The sequence below is a fragment of the Harpegnathos saltator genome, unplaced genomic scaffold (assembly GCF_003227715.2).
Source record: "Harpegnathos saltator strain DR-91 unplaced genomic scaffold, Hsal_v8.6 scaffold425, whole genome shotgun sequence".
Classification (NCBI taxonomy): domain Eukaryota; kingdom Metazoa; phylum Arthropoda; class Insecta; order Hymenoptera; family Formicidae; genus Harpegnathos; species Harpegnathos saltator.
In genome coordinates, this window is record NW_020230234.1 from 249,617 (window position 1) to 272,921 (window position 23,305).

General features: G+C 44.1%; 1 protein-coding gene across 5 annotated transcripts in view; it reads left to right on the top strand.

Annotated features, from left to right (window-relative positions):
- Positions 1–22,089, top strand: part of GckIII (Germinal centre kinase III) — a 200,949-nt gene extending 178,860 nt beyond the window's left edge. For all 5 annotated transcript variants that reach the window (XM_011136585.3, XM_011136583.3, XM_019840193.2 and 2 more), the window contains 8 exons: positions 11,062–11,227; positions 12,519–12,676; positions 15,574–15,759; positions 16,327–16,472; positions 19,038–19,311; positions 19,687–20,046; positions 20,187–20,413; positions 20,840–22,089. In XM_011136585.3, coding sequence (XP_011134887.1) covers positions 11,062–11,227; positions 12,519–12,676; positions 15,574–15,759; positions 16,327–16,472; positions 19,038–19,311; positions 19,687–20,046; positions 20,187–20,413; positions 20,840–20,849 — 1,527 coding nt within the window. In that variant the 3' untranslated portion in view covers positions 20,850–22,089. The remainder of the gene's footprint in view (positions 1–11,061; positions 11,228–12,518; positions 12,677–15,573; positions 15,760–16,326; positions 16,473–19,037; positions 19,312–19,686; positions 20,047–20,186; positions 20,414–20,839) is intronic.
- The last annotated feature ends 1,216 nt before the right edge of the window (positions 22,090–23,305 follow it).

Below are 23,305 nucleotides of genomic sequence, written 5' to 3' on the forward strand. Positions count from 1 at the left end.
ATGCCGCGTCGAAGTTATAGGCGAGGCTCTCTCGCAACGCTCGCATCGCGCGACGACGGCACTCCCGTCTGCATTTCTCAATCCGGATGTATCGACGTGATCATGAGGGCGTCCATCCTATCGCGCGATTCTCCCGTTGTCTCTTCTCGCCGGCCCTCAGAAGAGGCGGCTGAGAGTGTTACTTCATTATCGACCTTCTAAAAATATCGTTCCGCTCGATCGAAGTCTCCGGATTGATGAAACGTACGTATATACGCTGGGGATTTTTCTCGAACTCTTCTAACCAGAATGTCTGGAATTATTGAAAATATGTCTCAGGGGGAAGTTCACAACGTGAAAATGAATGTTCACGTTGGAAAAGAGATATCCAAACAGACCATTATTTAGCGCGACACATCAATTTGTCACGTAACATAAGCTTCTCGACTACGAATATGGTACATCGCAATTACGCGATGGCCAGCGGCAAGCATTATTTAATAAAAATTCTCCCCGCTGAACGCCGCTTTGTCATTCGTCGTGTACGCGTCATACTTTATTTCTTTCTTTTCTCTTTTTTAATATGTCGTTACTCGTTACATAGAGTATATTGTATTTCGGCAGCTCCGGGAGCGGCATCAGAAATATATCGCGCGGAATTATCACGTAATCACGCTTTTCAGCAGCGCCGTCGCCCGAGGCGAGCGGCGGCGTATCGCGGATAATTAGCGGAAGCACTTTTGCGGAACGGATTTTAACCTGGCGCGACGTACAATATCTGGCCGGTATATGGGCAAAAACCCACGACGCTCCTCTCGCAGCTCCCTTTTACCGCATTATACCCGGTTCATTGTGCTCCGCGAACAAAAGACAATGGCCGCGTTTCGCTCCCGAAGAGGAGCGCCGGCCGAGATTTTATGAATGAACAGGTATAATTGACCGGTTATTACGCGGCCGCCCCCTCGCTCGTCCCGGCGAATGTCTGCTCTCTTAATGAAATTACGCTTCCTTTTTTCGCTCTTCCCAGCCCAGCGCGTTTTCCTTCGAACCTCGCGAACGAGAACGTCGCGCCACTATATATGTATATCCGTGTATGTGTGTGTGTGTGGTGGGGTAGGGGGAGGTGCATGTTTCCACGCGCGCCTCGTCCTTATTTCGCGAACAAAGGAGCCGGGCCGGTCAAGCACGTGCTCGCTATATCTAGAGTCGCAATTCGCGGACGATTTGCGATCGCGCGATCGCCGCGCGTCGCGTCGATTTTCCGCGGATCCGCCGCGCCGCGATCCGTGAACATCGCTTGCACTTTGAGGCGAGATTTACGGTCAGCGACTATCGACGTCGTGCTGGAAAACGCGTTCTCCGATAATGGCCCCGGATCGATGACGAAGGGCTTTAACTCGCTGCGACCTTACTCGCGCGCGCGCGCTATGTTTTATCGCCGAAGTTGTTGCCGTCGTCAGGGGAGATAACTTGGAGAGTCTCTTCGATTGGTGTCATGGGAATATTACACGGCTGTGGAATATAAAATTCCAAGCTGTCTCGGAGTAAGCGGATGGGGACAAAGTGAGGCGATATCAGAGAAATAGGGGCCGAGGGGCAAGCAGGGGGCCGGGCGGGAGAATAGCGAGCGCTAATCGAGGTCGATTTTCAGTCCTTTTCATGTGGCTCTCGTATGTTTCCCGGGACGGCTACATCCTAACAAAATGCAACGTGTGGCGTGGAGACAAGAGCGCTCAGCGAACGGGTGATTAATGGCCACCCGATCTCTCATTGCTTTTTTTTCGGTCGGCGTCGCGCTGTGTCCTTTTGTTCCTAACGTTTCGCGAAATGGCAGGAGTGCCGCTGGCATTGATGGACGACGCGACGGAATTAATCTTCGCTTTTACGATGTTCCGCCTGGCCCGCCGCCGTTTTGTACGCTCGCGCGGTTAAAACACTGAATTAAACATCGATAAATAAAATCGTAACGGGCCCTTCGGACGAGTCGACCGGCCGCTGTTTCTTCGTCTGGACGCGCAAAGCTCATATGAGGCCCGAAACGCGTCTTCTCTCTTTCCTTTTGCATGTCATGTTCCCGAGTAGAAAAATTAATAGGGCTCTCGTAAGGGCATGATTATTTTTCCCTAACATTAATCGGGCCCTAGTGGGGATAGAAAGACAAGGGCCTTGCAAGATGTATAACAAATGGTTTATAAAGCAATATCAACAGGGCCTTACAAGGAAATATTTTTATTATTGCTTCAGTAAAAAATATTTGTTCTTTTCATTCCAAGAAATTCAGACTGTAATTTCTTGATTTCTTTATAATCTTGGTTAGTATACAACAAGAATTTTTTTATTTTAAAAATATAGCATTCTTTACATGTAAAAATCTTGCTCCTGTTTTTATTCATATTTGCTGCATTTCAAAACGAAGGCAATACTGGAAAAATCTTTTGAAGGAACTAATGAATATGGCAACTAATAAAACTAATAAAATTTGTTTATAATCGCGGTATAATTAAAAAATCTCTAAAAGAACCAGATAGAGACCGTACCTACTAAAACAATACTAATCTATGACAATGTCATTACACGCTTCAGATTCTATTAATTTCCTATAACAAAACTTGTATAGCGATCGTTGTACATCTAAAGCATCCTTAAAAGATCCTTCTAAAGCCCGCATAAATTTTCCATGTTAAAGCGTTATTTCGTCTAAATCTAAAGCACCCTATTAAAGCCTTTCCCTATTAAAGCCTTTATTTATTAAATCTAAGGCATCTCTAAAAAGTCTTTCAAAGGCACTCCTCAGTTTTTCCTATCAAATCCTTATTTATTAAATCTAATGCACCCCTAATAAATTTTTCTAAGGCTCTCATCGGTTGTCCTTATTTCGTAAAATCTAAGGTATCCCTAAAAAGGGATCTCATTTCGGGGTCTGATGTGGTAATAATGCGGCATCCCTTTTTAGGGCATCTTACTTTCAGCCTTATCGGGGGGAGGGAGGGGGAGACCTTATGCTTCATGAGGATGGCTCTAACAATTGTTTGCCCGGGTCACGTTGAGTCACTCGGTTAGGGCGTGCGATTCGGGGAATAATATTAGAAGGAGTGTCATGTACATAAGGCGACGGTCCAAAGAGAGTTGTACTCAGTCGTCTATCTTCGTCTTTGCACGAGCGACAGAAATATACCCCGAAAGGAATGCCGACTAATTTTAGAGAGACGCGCGGCGACGATCGATCATCGAAATTGTCGTACCTTCGAGACGGCTTTTTCTCCCCGCTCCCCGCTCCCCGAAGCCCTGAAATTACGCCGAACGCGTCTGTCGTCACTCGCCGAGAGTGAAAGCAGAACCGATTACCGCGCGCCGTCAATTAACCGTAATTGCCGCGCGAGGGGGAGGAGGAAGAGGAGGAGGAGGAGGAGGAAAACGAGGGGTAGGCAGAGGGGAGGGGGGTGAAAAAATGATCCGCGCGACTAGGCTCGAGGGGCGAGAGTCTATTCTCGGGTCATGTCGAACGAGAGATCCAGACCATTAGGAAATTAGCCAACTAATAATATAGTTCCCTTGCACGAGGACTCGCGCAACTCCGTTATGTAATTCCTCCGGGCCCGTCGTCGTCGCCGTCGTCGTCGACGGCGGCAGCGACTCGCACGGATCCACGTGCGAGCCGGGTCACGTGCATTAATCGGATGTGCTTGCAGAGTAGTAAATTTAAACAGCTTCGCCGGAAGCTTCGAAACAATAAGGCTTCGAGCACACGCGAAGTTCGCTTTTTTTTACCTGTAATTAAGTACATCGCAACGTTACTTCAGAGTTTAGTCGAAGAAGGAAGCGAGCCGTCGAATACTCGAACATATCTAATCGGTCGAGGAGCAACACCGCGCAGGTCTGGCTGGAATTTTGAAAAATTTTTATATCACTTATTACTTATTTTCGTACTGTCATTCCCAAGGAGGAGAGTTATATTGGATTGTGACGAATAATTTCGTATTTTCCATTGGAAAATTTGTCGGAGAATTCGAAAGTTACGCAACACGGTAAATGAAGTTCTCCGAGATGTCCGCAGAAACAAAAGGATATTACGAAAAATCTACAAGAAAGGTTACTTAGATTAATAACTTACAATCTACTTGATATCATAAAAACACGCTTAGATATTTGGGGAGCTGTCCCGAGACAAAACGAACTTGGTTAGTCGTAATCTAAACGATGGTACAAGAAGAAATCAAGGACATGTCAAAGACACTTTTTTATGATTTAGTCCTGTATTAAATCTAGCTTAAATTTAAACTACCTGTAGGGGTGGTCTAAGGTTGGTTTAACCTTTTAACTGCTACAGACATATTATGCGCCCTGACGTGTCCATTGTAATCATGAGAAATTTCCTTCCAACATTCTTGTTTTGTCTTATCCGTATTGATGTCCGTAAATCTTTTCTCGATAATGACCCTCCTTTTCAACATCGAATCCGTCAGGAAACTTTTCTCCTCCTGTGGTCTTCTCTGTGGTCCAATTAGTCTTCCTACTTCACTTTATCTTATTTAATGTATCGAGAATTTTTGAGAATAATTGAGAATAATTTTATTATCACAAATTAAAAAAAAAAAGAAGTCTCAAAAGTTAAACATGAACCTCAAGAGTCGCGCTTTGACAATTCCTTGGTGATTGCATTTCACTTGGCTATGAAATATCTGATGGAGATAAATTTAAGAGGATTAAATATAAGATCCTACCATGCCCAAACTGCCCAAAGGACTTAATTTCTTCAGTCCAGTCCACTAAATTTCAATTTCGAAAAAACGTCTCTGAATAACGCAGCCTCAGTTCATCGTCAGTCCACAGATAGACTAGACTATCGAAGAACTAATCGAGCGAGGACTAAAATAAGATTATTATGGTTTCACACGTTGTCCCTGAATAGCACCCTTGATGTTGACGGGAACATCCATGAAAAACAAATCGACTCTCAGGAGCCGGTCGCTCGCAACACTCTCTCGATTATTCTCGAACGTGAGTCTCTCGAAGAAGGCGCTAAGCAATGAAATATGCAGATGCCTTTCCGATTAAAACGGTCTGCTTTGTGATCGCGATAAGCGCACGATCACCCTCGCGGGGCCCATTAACCCCTTTCCGTTCGATCATACGAAGACCAGCCCAGCGATTTACCCCCTCCCCCCGAGCCAGTCTCCTGATATGGGCGATATCTCCGTTATCGAGACAAACCAAGACAAAGGTTTCCCTGAAACGTCCATCCCTCTCCTGGCGCTTCCTTGCGGCCGAGGAAGCGCGCCGTCGAAGCGAGGAATGATCTAGCAAGCCGGGTTTTCGCGGGCTCTTCGCCGCAGAAGTGGTCGAAATCGGGTTGAACGAACCCTCTCACTGACGCCCGCCGGCCACCTACCTCGAGGATCCAGACGGGAAAAAGCGGAGCGTGCCGTCCGAGCGGTGATAAATGGCGGCGTTTTACGGCCAGCCGTACTCGCCACCCTGCGCACGCCGGGAGTGTCATCCCAGCCGTCGGCCGTTCGTCGTCGTAGCCCGCGGTCGACCCGCTTAAACTGCGAAAATTATTCGCCATAAAACGCGCCGGAGGGAAAGCAGCCTCCTCCTCGGTCTCCCGGGATAGGGGAGGGGAGAGATCAGGCTGACCTCGCGGCTGACCCGACGCTGCGCCGATTACCTCCGCGCCAAGTAGCCAAGTCTTCGGGTCCTCGTCTTTTACTCCGACGTGCTCGCTGATGATGAATCGACCGGGGACCGGAAGTGTCCGTACGAACCGCGCATTATTTCCTGCGATTGCCGAAGCGAGCTGCAACTAGGGTTGCCAGATGCGAAATGACTATTTCCGGGACATTTTTAAGGCGACGACGGTCGAAAAGTAAGTTGTTGGAGAATTTTAGTTAAATTTCAGAGATAGAGGGCTAAAACGGCTGAGAGATGCCGCTGTGCACTCGCAACACAAACCAAAGTCACTAGATAATATAAAGTACCGCAATCCGTAACATCAATGGGTACGTTCACGACACTCAACGGTTGTGCTACTGTTGAGTGATTTCGTCCTGAACGCTACTGAGCGATGCGCTCACTCGCAACATATGTTGAGTGAGCGGTCGCCATTTTTCTCATCATATAAATATTCGTCGCTACCTTTACTGATCATTCTCCGATCCAACATGGTGCAGCCCACGAATAAAGAAAATAACAAAGAAAATAGTCATATAAATCCAAATATATATAGCGGGGAATGTCAAGGATGGTGTAGAACATGTTATAACAGACACATATGAATTATATTTATAAAAATACTTAATAATTACAAGCGATAAGCGTGTAGACGGGCCGTAATATTCAGTACGTTTATCCGACATTTTTTCCGCGCAACAAAATCGCGCAGAAATCTGATCAGTTGCGTTCAGCGTACATTTTTACTGCTCACTCATCGAATACTCAACTGTTGTGCAACTGTTGAGCTTCGTAAACGCACCCATTGCTTTAGCGAGTTGACGTCAAAATGGCGTCGGAAAGTATACATAGTGCACATTTTCATAGACTAATTACTAGAGATGTGCGAACTATTCGAATTCGAATCGAATCAAATCGAATCTAATGTAATTCGATTCGATTCGAATCCGAATCCCTATGATTCGAATCCGAATAATTCGAATAGGAATCAAATACATTATCGTTTGCATCAGCTAGAAAACGGCCCATCTGGGCCCGTCTGTATGCTTAACTTGTAATTAACTTAACTTATAATTAATAACTTAATTATAATTTACATTAAATATTTAAATATATATGGTTTACTTTAAGATAATATTACAATATCAATATTCCCTTTCATATTAAAATCTTCCATCATTATTTGCATTTTTAATAGTCATATTCAATTTTCTAATGATTCGATTCGATTTCATTCGATTCAATTCGAATTCGAGTGAAATTTCATAGATTCGATTTGACATAAAAATTCTTGATTCGCACATCTCTACTAATTACTTGTAAAGTGCAATGTCCTACCCGCATTCTGTTTTAAAAGCGTCAAAGTCATTTTACCATTTGGCGGGTGCATTGTTATCGAAAATAAAAAAAATTATAAACATTCCGCTAAATGCTTTGATACCCTCGTGACTACACGTACGGATAATGTTCATAATATTATAAGTCTTTTTACAGAATTACGCGAATATAAAGAAAATATATTATGTTTTCCCACCATGGATACGTATAACATAATTTATAAGCCGCGAGGTATTATTTCGACAACAGGAAAGTAATTTACTATCCAATAAGTTGAAACTTGCTGAATTTGTTGATAAATGTTTACAAACGTTTCCGACGGCTTCTATTCCATCATGTCATAGTATTATCCACAAACTGCTTAAGACGTTTGTAATCGCACGAATACACTTTTCCTTGGAAAAAGACTGCGACAATATTGCAAAAGCGGTCGCTAATACTAGTCGTAGCGTTGCAATGAAAAAATATACTGCCAATGTTAAATGTCATGGCAAATAAAACAAATTTATTAATGTTCAATTGTTAGTATTTATTGTTTTCTCTTATATCTAACATATACTCGTTCAAAAACGTTAGTTTGAAGAAAGCCGCGTCTTGGCGTCAAAATGGCGGCTTTATATTATCTGGAGACTTTAGCAACAAACGAATGCGTGAATTCGGTGCCAGCGGAGAGAAGTTTGGAGCCGTAAGCCGCGACTGTGCTTTTTACCTCGCGAATGGCTCACTTGACATCAATTTCCTCAGGTGGCACGTCGAAAAAGTTCGACCCTACAAACTATATGAGCGGTGACCGCTCTCGGGTTCCTCTCCGGTACCAGTTAGAAACACGAATGTTACGATTATGATTTTGTTGAAATCCTCATTTTCCGGGACAGAAGACTCCAATTCCTGGACACGAGACAAGCCTAAGAATTCCGGGACATTCCCGGAAATCTCGGCCATCTGGCAATCCTAGCTGCGACCCTCCGCAAAAAAGGAGACCTCCCCCCCCGCTCCGCCTCCGAAGCTCACCGCGTCACCGCGGAAGCACGCGGCGAGCTTCGGCGAGCGGCGGCGAAGGGTTTCTCGTTTTTTCGCCAGCAACGCGTACTTTCACTGCGCGCGCGAAGCGTCGGGATAAAAAAGCGAGCGCGGAGAGACGAGAGGAGAGTGAGAGAGAGAGAGAGAGAGAGAGAGAGAGAGAGGAGAGAGATGAGAGCGGCGGTGCGATAGCCGGTGGCACGTAACCGCAAGGCCGCGGCCGGCGCGCCTCTGGGGGTCGAGTCGCCGGAGGAGAGACGGGCTGCTGCTTCAATTAATTGTTTCTTTATAATCGACCGAGCAAAGGGCGTAAATCTTCCCCTCAGCGTCTGCCAGCGCGGATCGCTAGCTCGCTAGTCTCACTGATTATTAACGCGCGATAACTCATCGGCTTTATCGCCCTTAACACGCCACGCCACCACCGTCTCGAGGTATCGTCGACGCACGCGCGCTGTATAATTTATCCGATAATCCCGTGAGTCGCACAGTGATTGGTCATCGATGTCGGATATAATTACCGCCGGGCGCGGGGGCGGGGGCGGGAGGGGGGGAGGGCAGAGATCCGGTCAGAGCGCTGTGACGTGAGCAACGCGCGCGTTGCCTTGGAGAGCGACGAGCGTGGCGTGTTGCGCCCCCCGGGGGAGAAAATTAATAGGCCGCGCGAGAAACGACGACGACGACGACGACGAAGCTTTCCTTAATGGCCACGCATTAGACAATAATTTACGACTGCCCGAAGTGGCGCGATAAATCTTCATTAGGCGGAACAACCGCGCGCGGATTCATCATATCGCCGTCCGTCGTCGCGAGCACGGCGACGTCGCGGCGTCGTCGGCTCTGGCAAGCGTCCGCGGACGCTCTCCTCCGCGTATCGCTGATCGGCCACTTCACACTTGACGTCCCGCGCGAGCGTCGCGTCGCCGACGATCCGAATGACGATATGATAATGGCGCGCGCGGCTGTCGCGCGATAAATTACCGTCTCGCGCGCCCAGTCAGAGAGACTCGCCGGGACGACTCGGCTTTTCCGGGGAAATTGTCAAATTGCCTCATTCAATCGCGCGATCGTAATCGCGCGATTGTGACAGTCGTTCTCTCTCTGTCTCTCTCTCTCTCTCTCTGGTCGCCGACGTGCGCGCTTTTTATCAGCGCATACCGCTGTAGATCCGAGTGAGTGTTTTGACATGCACAGGCGTGTAGTTTTCTTCACGCGTTTCTCCGTCGGTCTTTAGGTCACGTCATTTCATTCGTTTTGGATATCATTTAACGCGCTTAAACGTTTATTAAATGACGCTATTCGAGAGAGACGAGAGAAACATGCGAAGGGAACTTCGGCCAATTACATGCGCGTCGAAATAACACGCACGGATTTGCAGCGCGGTGACGCGGTCGCTTTTCATTCCGTGTATATACACGGGTTATTCTGTATAAACAAATTAAGAATCCGCTTCACATCGTGCGGTGCGCATTGAATTTCCTCTCGGATTTCCCGCGGTAAGTTCTCCGGTAGAAAATTCGGAATCGCTCATCACGCGGTACAGGGTATTGTTGCACAGCGCGACTGCAGGCTGGGCCGAAAATTCGATAACGGATTTTCTGCGCGCGTCCGAGTCGTTCTTGAAAAATTCTAAACAGCTCAAACTTTCGACGCCACTTCTCCCGTAGCATTCGGCATTGGACGTGTCTCGTGATAAATATTGTACATCAGTCACTAAACCGACGTATCGAAATATGTATTTCATTTTTGTGTTGGCGATGCTTCAATATTGCCAGAATTTTTTTTAAAGACGCTCGGGTCGAGAAAGCCTCGGAAACACGATTAAAAGATTAAAAGAGAAACGTTTGATTTAACTTCTGGATTCCAATGCTGCGTCCAGTGCTGGATTTGTTTCCGACCTTTCGTCCGACATTTCAGTTCACTTTTTCAGAAAAACGACGAGCTGAGGCTTCCTCCCAAAAAAATGAATTGAAATAAGACGCGCAACGTCGGAGAGAGATTCACGGTAGATGTGGCAAAAAAGTATCGGTTAAAAAGATTCTAGGTATCGAATATGGCGATCTATGGGTGTTTCATATTCCACGCGAGGCAAATCCGCGTGTGTTACTTTAACGCGCAAGGCGCGCAATTGCAGGCTGAAGCGTTCCCCTTCTACACGATTTTGCGGAAGAGGGCGGAGGGGGTTTCTAAAATTTTTCAATTTTGCAAAATCTGAATACACAGTTGCAAAGAATACGAAATATAACTTTCGTACAAGCCATTTTTTGCATATATTTTGTACTCTAAAAGATATACGTTAAAAATGAAAATGTTTTTTTTTTTCTTCTCGAAAGATGATTTCACCTCCTCAGACCGGAATTCCGCACGAACAAAAAATAATTTGGCGTTACGGACGAAGTACTCTACTTCCACACAGAGTTTCATAACTTTTTGAATTTCCGAGTTCCCTGTGTTTCCTTGTCAGTAACGTACGACGTGGCGAATTTGTTTCCGATAATTTTTCACGTCACTTACCGTTGACATGTTTCATTGTTTTCACGCGTCGTACCGTACTGTGAGCTTCGCGCGATTCGTGCGAGCCGCAGGAGAAGATCTAAGAGGATTAACGATAGGACTAACGGAACGAGCTGAAAATCGGGCGAAATGTGCAAATTTCGCCGAGCTCTGACTTAACATACTTGAACGTCATTCATGATTTAACACGACTTAACATGTTTGAACTCAATGACGTGAAACTCCAGGCGACAAGAGGCGTGCTTCACAGCCCACCGCTTGGCACACGCTTGTCCAAACAACACGCTCGGGTTTGCAGTTCCTCGAGAAGGAGTCCCCTCGCGGAAAAGTCGCAACTCGCGCGTGTAGCTTCATCGTCCGACACGTCTCCGACGCGGCGTTCGCGGCTCAAGGTCGCGGCCGCGATCTTACGAGGAGGGACAATCCGTCTTCGTTAATTGACGATCGCCCGAGACCCGAGCCGAGACTTTATCGCCGCGATCGTCCGCGTTGGTGCATCCGCAACGGGTTCTCAATCGGGCGCGTACCCGTTCTGCTCGACAGGGTACGAAGCTATGGATCATCATGGAGTACCTGGGTGGCGGCTCGGCCCTGGACTTGATGAAGGCCGGTAGCTTCGAAGAGATGCACATCGCCGTGATATTACGCGAGGTGCTCAAAGGGTTGGATTACCTGCACAGCGAGCGTAAGCTTCATCGTGATATTAAAGGTACGTCCAGTCGATAAGCTGCGAAGGGTGTTGCTTGACGACGTCCCACGATGCGCGCAGGTGTCGAGCGCTTTTCTCCGTTTTCTACGCGAGCCAATCTGGCCAGGCGCAGGCCGGGATATATTAGGTTGCTGCAAAAATAATCGCGGTTATACATAATAATTGCGAAAAGAGTCATTGCGGTGTTTATCGTTTTAAGTTTGGCGCCGATTTTTCAAGTCACCGTTGTCTTTCGTCTTGTAGTCATCATTGTGAACAATGAGATTGGCACTACTGACTTCAGCTTATGTCGAATAATTTCGTTCGCTCAAACTAATTTCATTCTTTAGTATTGTTGAATGTAACCTCTCAAGTCGGTCATGAAAGTCAGAGATCGAATTCGCGCGATTTTGTCGTACGAATTTAAATTGGGACGTAAAGCAACAGAAACTGTTCCAAATATCAAATTGGTTTTTGGGGAAAAGTCGGTCAGTAAGTGTACACAGCTCGACACTAGTTTCAGAAATTTCGTGATAGGAACGAAAGCCTTGAAGATTGCGAAGGTCGTGGACGTCCTTCGGTTCTAGACGATAATGATTTAAAGACCATTATCGAAGCGGACCCACGTAAGATTCCAGAATTCTATCTTGTAGGAATAAACAAACTCATATCCCATTCAGGCAGAAATGTGTGCAGGCCAGTGGTCTTTATTTTAATTAATAAATATAATTTTTAATTGATTCATGCGTCTTCATACTCGATATACATAAAAACCGCAATTTATTTTTGTTTATCCAACCTAATACATCGCGCTAATTCGAGTCCACGTAAAATTACCGGTATTTCATCAGCTCGGTACGGAAAATTCATATCTATTGGATAAAGCGCAATTTCGTAACTTACTGATACTTTCCAGCTATTCAAAAAATTGCATTAACCCCATTTCTTTTTCTACTTTAAGATATTCAGCGAAGTTTTTTTCCTAACTTTTTCTTAGTAATCAAATCGGGACCTTCCTGCAAGATAGAATTCAATCGAAGGACGGCTTTTTAAAGAAGTCGCGTCGATTCCGCTTTTTTTTTTCTTTTCTATTAAATTTTATTCAATTTAATTCATTTAAATTCATGTTTAAGATACCGCCGGTAAAATTTTTCCGTTTCTTCTTTAACAACCAAAACTTGCTCCCTGCGAGAGTTGGAACTCGAGTCGGAGAAACGACGAACTTTTCGTACCGACCTAAGACATCTCTTCCCCACTCTAATAAATGCGCGATGCGAGATTGATTGGTACGGTATTTTGTTCGACTATGCAGCGGCGAACGTCTTATTGAGCGAGATGGGCGACGTCAAGTTGGCCGACTTTGGCGTGGCCGGCCAGCTGACGAACACCACGAGCAAACGGAACACCTTCGTCGGCACGCCGTTCTGGATGGCACCCGAGGTCATCAAGCAGTCCGCTTATGATTCCAAGGTAATTATGTCGATTCCGTTGCACCACGTTGCGCCGCGACCCGTAATCGCTCCTTGCGCGAGCGTATTTATAAGAAGCGCTTATCTCCAGAATGGGCATCACTCGATGAGAGAAATGAGGCGCGCTGATCGAGCGCGACTGATGAAACTGGCCAAAATTCGTATCTCATTAAACACGTGTAAATATTTAGCAATGACATGTTTATACAAGGTTTTCGACATCGCTGATTCCATTTCTGACGTCAAAATTTAGAAATTCAAAATGACGGATGAAAATGCTAAAAAATGATCCGATTGTGCTGAAATTTGATATTAGTAGGTTTTCGGTAGCCGCTGATTTCGAATCTGTACTGAAAATTTAGAAATTTAAAATGGCGGATCCAATATGGCGGACGAACAATGCTAAAGATGCTCCGATTGTGGATTGACGGAAAAGAAATTTCAGTTGGTACAATCGAGTAGGAACCAAATGAAAATTTGATAACGAGAAACGTTTCTATTATCACAACCGAAAATATTCGTCTGAACATTCAGTGACATTAAAGCTCAGTTGCGGTAATTAAAAAAACTAGCAATTAAACCTTGTACAAGAGTCTTACTTACAACCTCTTTTGTTCAAACAATCGAGTTTCCGTCGAGGTCTCCAAACAATTAAACATTCAGTTACACTAATGGAATTTTTTTCCATTTTTCCGTTTCTCGCGTAGGATAAATATAGCAAAACAAAAGTATTTTTGCTGTTATATTCGTTTTATAAAGTTGATGGTTTTTCAGTTAGAAAAATTATCGAATTTGATGTATTTTCCATTGTTTAAGCATGAATAACTACTGATATATTAATTTTTAATACATTCTTGTTAAACATACTAGTTAAATCAATTAAATAAATAATGCCATCAGAAGCATGTGAATTTTGAGCCAATATAAATAAGTGCTTCAACGTGCCGCGCGTAAAGAATGGGGCCAATTCTCCGCGCGCGTGCGCTCTGTGATATATTTACAGTTTTCTGTGAATTAGCCAAAAAAGCGCAAAAAAGCGCAGACTCAATTTCAAGTTTACACCGAGAAGTGTACAGTGATACCTCATTTTTATAATTTAAATGCGGTAAGACGTTTCGGCTGAATGAGCGGAAATTGGAAAACAGAGAAAGTAACGCATGTAAAATCGCTTGCAGGTATGCATTTTATGAATTTTTGAGCTTTCTGTGCTACTTTTATGATAGATATACACAACGAGATGAAGAAATTGTCGATGTATAATTTAATTCCTCAATATATATTGAAATTTTCAAAAAGTTGCCGGACAATTATTAGTCATTCTCAAACGCATTTTCTCAATTTTAAAGATTTGCCAACGGAAGACTAACAGATAAATCGACTTGAAATTTTCACAAACGATATTTTAACTTATATACTTGATACCAGTGTACTTCATTAGGCGAAAATCTGAAACTGACTTTTGGCCAGTTTTCCGGGCCTGCTGGCCCACAGTTAGAGATATGTTTCGAAGCACAAATTTAGATGTGTTTTGAAAGCCAGTATCTGTTCGATCGCTTAACACACTCGTCAGTAGATGGCTGTTTCGCGGTTAACCCGTTACTCGTTACAAGAACGTCGCATGTCGATGGGATATAAAGACAGATGAAACATGAAGTTGTTATCGATATTGGTAAATATCTAATCAAAAGATATTTATGCGCTTCCTTTAATTTTACAAAGAGCCTCGATGCCGCGACCAAATAAAAGTTATGTCCTCAAGGTCCTCAGGTCAAGGAGCAAGGCTCCTTGCAAATAAAATCTCACTCACGCTATCTTTATCGTGGATAAAATCTGGAATATTGTTATACTTCTGCTCACGGAAAATAAGATAGAAATAAATTCTCCCTTACTTAGCGTCGATTTATCATTTTAATCGGTTTAATTTCATTTGCACCATGCGACCCGTAATCGCTTCTTGCGCGAGCGTACTTACACCGAGAGAAAATTGTATTAAAACTAAACAAAGATTTGTTCGAATACGACTGTGAATACATTTATTTAAATTAAGCAATTATTTTCTAAAATTCAAGAAAAAAGTTTACATCCAGAGAACCTCTGTGTTTCATTTTGGAAATTAGTCGCTTCGAACATATTTGTTTTTCAAACAAATATTTGTTTAATTTTAATACAATCTTTTCTCAGTGTATAAGAAGCGCTTATATCTCCCGCATGAGCATCGCTCGATGAGAGAAATGAAACGAGATGTGAGGCAAGACCGACGGTTATAGATATATTTCGAAACACAAATTTAGATGTATTTTGAAAGTCGGTATCTCTTCGATCACTTGACACTCGTCAGTAGATGGCTGTTTCGATAGCCCGTTACTCGTACAAGAACGTCGCATGTCGATGGGATATAAAGACATGGATGGAACATAAAGTTGTTAACAATACCGGTGATTATCTAGTCATTATTTGCATAACCGTTAACTTTTCTCGAAAGGAGCCTTGATTCCGCGACCAAAACGAGCATCAACTCGTCAAGGTCAATGAGCAAGGCTCCGCAAATGAAAGCAAACAAAATCTCATTTGCGCTATCTTCGTCGTGGATAGAATCTGTGGAATATTGTTATATATTTTAATTCACGGGAAATAAGATAGAAAGTAAACTCTTCCTCTACTGAGCGTCGATTTATCGTTAATCGCGCTTTTCCGCTGGCCTCCCCCTCATTTTCTTTCTCATTCTTTTCTTCATCTCTCCCCGCCTCGCTATCTCTTCTCCCCTCTTGCGGGCGCGCGCCTCCTCTGGCAATTCTCGAAAATCGTCTCCACGCCATGCGCGGCGGGTCACGCTTTCATTAGCGTGTCGTTAGCGCCTTCGTCCGACAAGCAGCGAGTCCAGGAACGCTTATTCCGCAGGCTGACATTTGGTCCTTGGGCATCACGGCGATCGAGCTCGCGAAAGGGGAGCCGCCTAACAGCGAGCTGCATCCCATGAGGGTCCTCTTCCTAATACCCAAGAACAATCCGCCGCAGTTGACCGGGAATTACACGAAACAGTTCAAGGAGTTCGTCGAGGCTTGCCTCAACAAAGACCCCGAGAACGTGAGTACACCGTTAAATACGCGGCGCTGTCCACGCTCCGATTTCATCGACCCCGTCGAGGCGGTCCTTTCAACGCGACGCATCGAAGGCTTCAGCGATGCGTCGCGTTCAGCGAGGACCCGTGATCCTCGCACTTGACTGCGAAAGTAGTCAATTATTACGAAGAAATTGCCTTTGCAATTTAAATTTTTCCAATCACCGGCGGAATCCTCGTAATTTCGTCCGAACGCGCGCGAACGAGGGGAAGGTTGAAACTTGAAGCCAACGTGAACGATCGGCGAGCCGAGCACGTTTTCGTTGCAGGGAACGGAATTTCTGGCTCTCACAGCCGAGTTTAATTCGTAAGAGCCAGGAATTCTCCGTTTCCCTCCCAGCCGAGAAGCGCTTCGGTTCGTTCGTTCGTTCGTTAACAAAAATTCAGCCGGTATTTTTCTGTCCGATATTTTACAATGAAAAAAGACCAGTGCGAGATATTTTATTTAACGTCAAATTTAACGACACAAATTTATGAAGAATTGACGCCGAGGTATATATCAATAATTCGTCCGTCTTTGCGCGCTTGTGCAGAGGCCAACGGCGAAGGAGTTGCTGAAGTTCCAGTTTATCCGAAAAGCGAAGAAGAACTCGTACCTAATCGACCTGATCGACAGGTACAAAAAGTGGAAGTCGCAGCGCAGCGAGGAGTCGGAGACCGAGAGTGAGAATTCGGACTCGTAAGTATCTCGCGATTTGTGTTTCCGTCGCGCTTCTTCGCGGAAAGTAAAAACCAGCGCCTCGTGCTGCTCATTTTCATTCCCCGTTGCTCTGCGCGCACCTTCCGGATTCTCTTCTGACGTGTAACAGTCGAACATTGCCGCACGCAGAAAACTATTCAGTTGATATAACTGAACTTCAGTCACGACAACCGAAACTTTCGGTTCCTCAGGAACCAGGAAGTGAAAATTCAGTTGTAATAGCAGAAAAATTCCGTTGGAAGGTTCCCATTGTCGTAAAGATATATTCGGTCACCTCAACTGAACATTAAGTCGTCAAGAATACAAGTTTCATTCGTCATAACCTACAGCTCAATTCATGTTATCGACTGCCTTCACATGGATGAAACCAAGCGTCCCTGTGTAGGTAAGGTAAATGTACCGAATTGCGCCAAATTACGCCATCTTAGCTTGTCCCGTGCGCATATAATAAAGCACAGCTGGGTAAAAGTGTCTAAAAATCGCCGGAAAGCAGTCGTGATAGTGTGTCAAATAGTTCCGCTAAAATAAATATACGAAAATATAACGTAATTTTCCGTGATAAGCAATTTCAAGAGTCTATAATATAACCTATAATGTGATAAAATGAAATTTTTTTCGGTACTAATATAAAGTATTTTAGTTTTCTACGATTAAGATACAATAAAAGATAATAAACAGATAAAAGATTATAAAGTTACATGGTTTTTATATAATATAATATAGATGGAAGATTTATGATACACGCAAAAAAATGATACCACATGTATGAAACCGCCATGAATATATAGTAACATGTTTAATTATTTATAATATTAATAACTATAAATAATGTAGTAGGTGTAGTAAGTAGTAAATAGTAGTCTCCCATTAATTAATTCCGAACTTCATAATAGAAAAGTTGCATATGAATAAATTAAGTTCATTTATTAGCATTTACGACTATGTAATAGGTAAAATTTATAATTAAATTGATATTCTATGAAAACGTTATACATTTATTACAATGTAATGTTTTCAGACAGATGAATGACATGAGAAAACTTGCACTTAGAGAAATAACAAATTGCAGAAGAGAAAAAGTTGGTCCGAAAGAAGCTTCATGATGAAAAAAATAAGGGAAACATTAAACCAATAAAAAAAAACAAAAAAACGAGTTCAGATTAAATTTAAATGCTTAATTTCTCATAGATCAACAGATAATTCAAAAAGTTATTTTTCTGACAAATCAAAAAAGTGTAACATCAATCTATGAAGAATTACATTAAATTACTAAATATGTTTGAATAGACAACAGATGTAAAAATTTCATTTTTTTTTCTTATTAAACATATAATTATGTATGCTGAAAACAAATGAGATAGAGTGGCGTCATTTGGTGCATAATCAGTGGCGTAAATTGGAACATTCTACAATTTCAGTGGATGTAATTCGGAACGTTTACACTTGATTCACACTTGATTATTTTATATAAATAAGTAATCTTGTTCATTTTTAACTTATATACGCGTTTTCGTTAATTTACGATAATAACTTTTAATAAGATTCACAGTCTTACTTAACATCACTTTTCTTTTTAAAAAGTAAACTCTCAAAAATTATAGTTTTAGCTTAAAGTGACTTTCGTAATTCGATACGTTTATCTCAGGGAAATCTGGAAGAATAAAACGCACACACGAGTTCAGGATCGCATCATAGGCGGCGTTATTCAACTTTCGCAGACAAATCTTTTCGGTCGCGGTAACTGAGAGATTTCGTTTCTCTTTACTACATATACACGATATAGTTCCATGCTTTCTGCGAGAGCAGCCGAATACTCTGCTGTGGCTGTTGTATTTTCGCGACTGAAAATTTCTGTTTCTTCAGTCGAAAACAATTGTTGATACGAATAAGTTCTTCGACGGCGGCGAAACAGAATTTTCTGTTACTGCAACTGAATCTTGTGTAACAGAAAATTTCCAGTTGTCGTAACAGAATATTTTTCTGCGTGCGGGACAAGAAGAACGGGACGTGTTGCGGAGCGCGAAACGAACGGTCACGGTGAACGCGACGATTAGATATGTTTGTGTATGAACACAATACAAAAGAAATGTCTCTTGATATATTCATCGATAGATGTCTATGTCGATGGCCTGTTATTTGTACACAAAATTCACACATTGATCGCATATAAAGTTGCGAAGTATCATAACAATTTTGTAACATCATTTTTTAGTGAAATTTTCAAAACGGAACTTCAACTCTACGACTGAATTTATTATCTATCCTAGATAATAAATTTCTCTTAAGGAGTTGGGCTCCGCTCCAAATAAAGACAAACAAAATTTCACTTATATCATTACGATTTCAAGTAAAAATACCAATTAAGAGAGAGAGAGAGGGGGGGAGGGAGAGAGGCAACGTGCACGCGGTATATATTCTCGCCGTCGTCCGCGAAAGGAAAGGAAACGTCCTCGAGGAGGTCGCGTTTGTCAATCGCGGAGGCACGATAGCTCGCGTCCCCGAGCGCTGGCAAATTGTAATCCGCCGCGTTTTTACGCTATTCAGGGAGGAATCCAAGCAAGACAGCGACATGGACGAGCCGTGGATAATGACGGTGAAAGGCCCGCACGGGGTCAAAGGATCCGTGGTGCCTATGCTGCCGCTGGACGAGCAGCCAACATCCTTGACCCTAACACACACGAATCACAGGTCCTCCAATCACAGTCAGGCGGGCAAACCGCACGCGAACGGCGCCTCGCGATCGCCGCCGAAGGATTCCACGCTGAATCACTACAGGAGCGAGTCCAGAGATTCGTTGCGCGATGGCCAAGCGAAACCGGTGCGTTTTTGCTTCCCGTACTCTTTCGATATTGTTCGATATTAATCGTAGATTTCAATTGTGTATTTCAAGATAAAATACGCTTGGAAATCTGCATAGATCAGCTGTTTTAAAAGAGTCTACATTGATAAATTCACGCGAACTTTGAACTGTCGTTTAAAAAGGTCTATACACTATCTTTATCTCTTTACCTTTTCATCAATAATATAATATATCTTGGTCAAATATAACAAACTAAACAAAAAAATTGTGATTAAAGTAAAAAGTGAAATACTCGCGGAATACTTGATTACTCAGAAAATTACTTGCTTATTTATGGCTATCTGCGATTAACGTTCTTTCCCACGCTGATGCCCTTTCTCTCTCCCTTTGCAGTCCCGACCACACGAGGCCGCACCTCCGCCACCGGTGGACACGAGAGAGAAGCGAGACGACCGAGATTACCGCGACTCCAGCCGAGAGTCCACGCTTAGAGAGCCGAAGGAGATCCGCGATGGCCGCGAGAGGGACAGAGACGTCCGGGAGCGAGAACGGGATAGGGAGGGTAGAGACCGGGAAAGAGGCAGGGACTTCAACACGCGGGAGAAGAGGAGAAACAGCAAACCGGAAGTGCCCATCGCCCCGATGGTCGATCACAGATCCAGCGAGGACAAGCAGAGGCCGAGGAGCTCGCAAGAGCTGAAGCATCCGCGAAGCGTCGCTCTGTCCGGTGTGGTCTTGCCTTTGCTTTCCGAGGTATGACGCCGAGGAACTCGTTAACTTACGCGAAAGAGTACGGGAGGAGAGTAGTAGAAAGTCCAATGAGAATATCTCTCGCGAAAGCGAGAGCGACTGACCGCTTGCTTCTTCTTCTTCTTCTTATCGATCCCACGCAGCTTCAGCGAAAGCATCAATATTCCGCGAGAGACAATAACGGCGAAGGCGGCAGTGGCATCGGCAAGAATGGCGGCGTTATAGAGGAGCTGCGCGGCGCCTTCGAGTCGGCGGAACGCACGTCGCCGGGAATGACGGAGTCGCTTATTCGCGAACTGATCAAATCTCTACTTCCGCCCAATCACTCGGAAGGCCGTCTGTCCATGCTGATGGAGAAGGTCATCTTGAGGTAACGTTTAATGGATTACCCGTCTAGTTCGCGGATTACCCCCCTCCCCCCGCCCCCTAACCCCCTTCCGATTCAACAATAGAACGCGGATCCATTCAAAGAATTACGTTGCAGTCGCAGACACAGTGACGTCAGTGGTCCCTCTGTGTAACACGACCTTTGGAATTAACCTTTGGAATTACGTTTATGTTGTATCGTGGCAGAAAGTTATAACGCATGCTTTGTTTTTTTTTTTTTTTGCAACATATCGTATTTATCCGCTTAATCCAGTGCGCGAACGCGGCACAGATTGTAAAACTTGCATATAATTCCGAGACAGTAAGAAGATGATTAACGCCAGCCGAGGGTCTAGCCTTTTCTGACGATTCTGAAGATTCTGTTGCGTATGAAGATAACACAACGAGTGTCCTTCTTCTTCTGTTTCAGGGATACGTAGGGACGCGAGAGAGCGAAGGTCCGCAAGAGATTGTGGTCCCAAAACATCCTGACGTTGTAAAACCATTCGTTATTTCTCTCGACTTACCAACTTACCAATCAGCACGAGCCGAGTGTCATCGTCGATTCGAGTGGCGATTCCGAACGTGAACGTGAAGGGAACGTATTCGTTACTTCCCCACGCCCCTCATCCGCTCCCATCCCACGCTTCATCCCCGTAATCCCAGCCGTGTACCCGCTGATCTATGAAGACCACGCTACAACGAAGTCCATCGAAATTCTACGAAGTAGTCTACTGAACCCGCCTCGTCTCCACCTACCTACCTACTTACTTACTTACCTACCTCGCCGTAGGATAAAAATACGTAGACGGCAGACGCACGCGAAACGTTGTGCCAGTGTTCTTGCAGTTCCTACTCGTCTAATTGTTATCGACCCTGTCCCGAACTATTTCGATTGGACTGCCACATTTGCGCGCTCGTCCGTTCCCCGTCGTCGGCCGACAGTCTGTTTTATCAACGGGTCAGCCTTCGTTCCACAACTTTTATTCGGCCTTTGAAAAATTGTTTCTCTTTTCCCTTTCTTTTTAACGTCTTTAACTAACCTGTGAAGAGGTGGGAGAACGTGAAGTTTTATATTTTGTACTGAGAGAAGCCAAAACACACGATACAGAAGCGCACCTCAACCTTCGTGGACTCGTCGGGTTCTTCTTGAAAATCATCGACAAAACGGAACTGTCGGTCGATCCCAGCGCAATCTTAGACGGTTAGGACGGCTCTTCGCCGCTGGTAGATGAAACAAGCGCAGTGAGTTGCACGAATAACCTTAGAGCTTCTCCCGACAGCGTATTCGATTTGATCTAGCTCTAGGACCTGTCTCGCAAGATAACTAAGAAAGAGATAAGAAAAAAAAAACGTAACGTTCTCTAGCGATTTCATGGCGATCAATTACTACGAGTAGAGAAAGGCGGAAATTAGACGACGGCGTGTTCGCGAGAAGGCTGAATCGAAAGTTCCGTTACGCGATAGCACAGTACACCTGTCCGATAAGAATTCCTTGAGCCTCTTTCATGTTCGGCACGAGCACGACGTCCGGCGATACGAAAGCGAAACTGTACAGACTCGGTAGAAGCGGATTGGCACAAGGAGTATTCGACGACTTGGTCTTGCCTCAATGTAGATACGTCCGCGGCATGCACTATCGAGTCACATCGAACACACAGACGTGATCCAAGTGAGAAACAAGACATGGAAGAAGCTCTCGAGGCTGCTGCTGAGGGAGCTTTGAGGGCGGCGCTTCTATGACGACACGATGTTTTTACAAATAGCATATTTATTTAATGGCGCGTTTCGGTGAGAGAAAGACAGAGAGAGAGAGAGAGAGAGAGAGAGAGAGAGAGAGAGAGAGAGAGTCCTGTAGCAGCCGAGCTAAAGAAAGAAAAAAAAATGTGTTCTCAGAGTAGATTCCTTCCCGTTGCTTCCTACGCTAGTGCACGTTTCGGACGCGAAGAAAGAGCAGGTTTAAGAAGTGAGCTCTAGCGTTAGCGGCTAGAGGCGTTGTAAATATGTATGTAGCGCGATAAGATAGTCTTATTGTTCTGATCGACGTCTTTACCAACCGGTCGCACAGCTCCGTTGAACGATCTTGTTATCCTCGAAGAAGAGATTCCTTTCCTCATAAGTCATCGTTCGTCATTGAGACAGGTGATAGACGACGCGTAGGCTACGTAGGCGAGTCGCCGTTGCAAATTTATCGGGGAGCTTTTATCGTTTCGTCGGTGTAGTTTCTGCTTGTTGCGTAAATCGCAGGTATAAACCGTTACAGCAGCCGTGTTTCAACAGCCGCGCGCGCGACATACTAGCGTTCGAGTGTGTGTGTGTATATATGTATGTGTGTATATACATAAATACAAATACGTACATATACACACATATATATATATATGTGTGTGTGTGTATGTGTGTATGTGTGGGTGTGTGTGGGTGTGTGTATATATACGTATATATGTATGTGAATATGAATATGTATATACATACATATACGCACATTATACATATATATGTATATATACACATACATATTATGTGTGTGTATATATATATATATATATATATATATATATATATACATATACATAATTAATTTCTAGTTGTAAAAATCTCACTTAAAAGTCGATGAAGAGCAAACGCTATCCTAGAACTCTATCTCGTCTCCATTATACGTAGAAATCGCGAAAGACGCTCCGATCTTTCCGCCGCGCCTTAATAAAGTATCGCATATGTCATTTTAACCGGAAACAATAACCGAGTCATTGCACGTTGACGCGCAACAACACGTTAAACCGTTCGGGCGCCCTCGTCAGATTGCGAAGAATTGTAATGGCGAGCGCGCGACTTCCGCCTGAGAAGGAGAGAGAGAGAGAGAGAGAGAGAGAGAGAGAGAGAGAGAGAGAGAGAG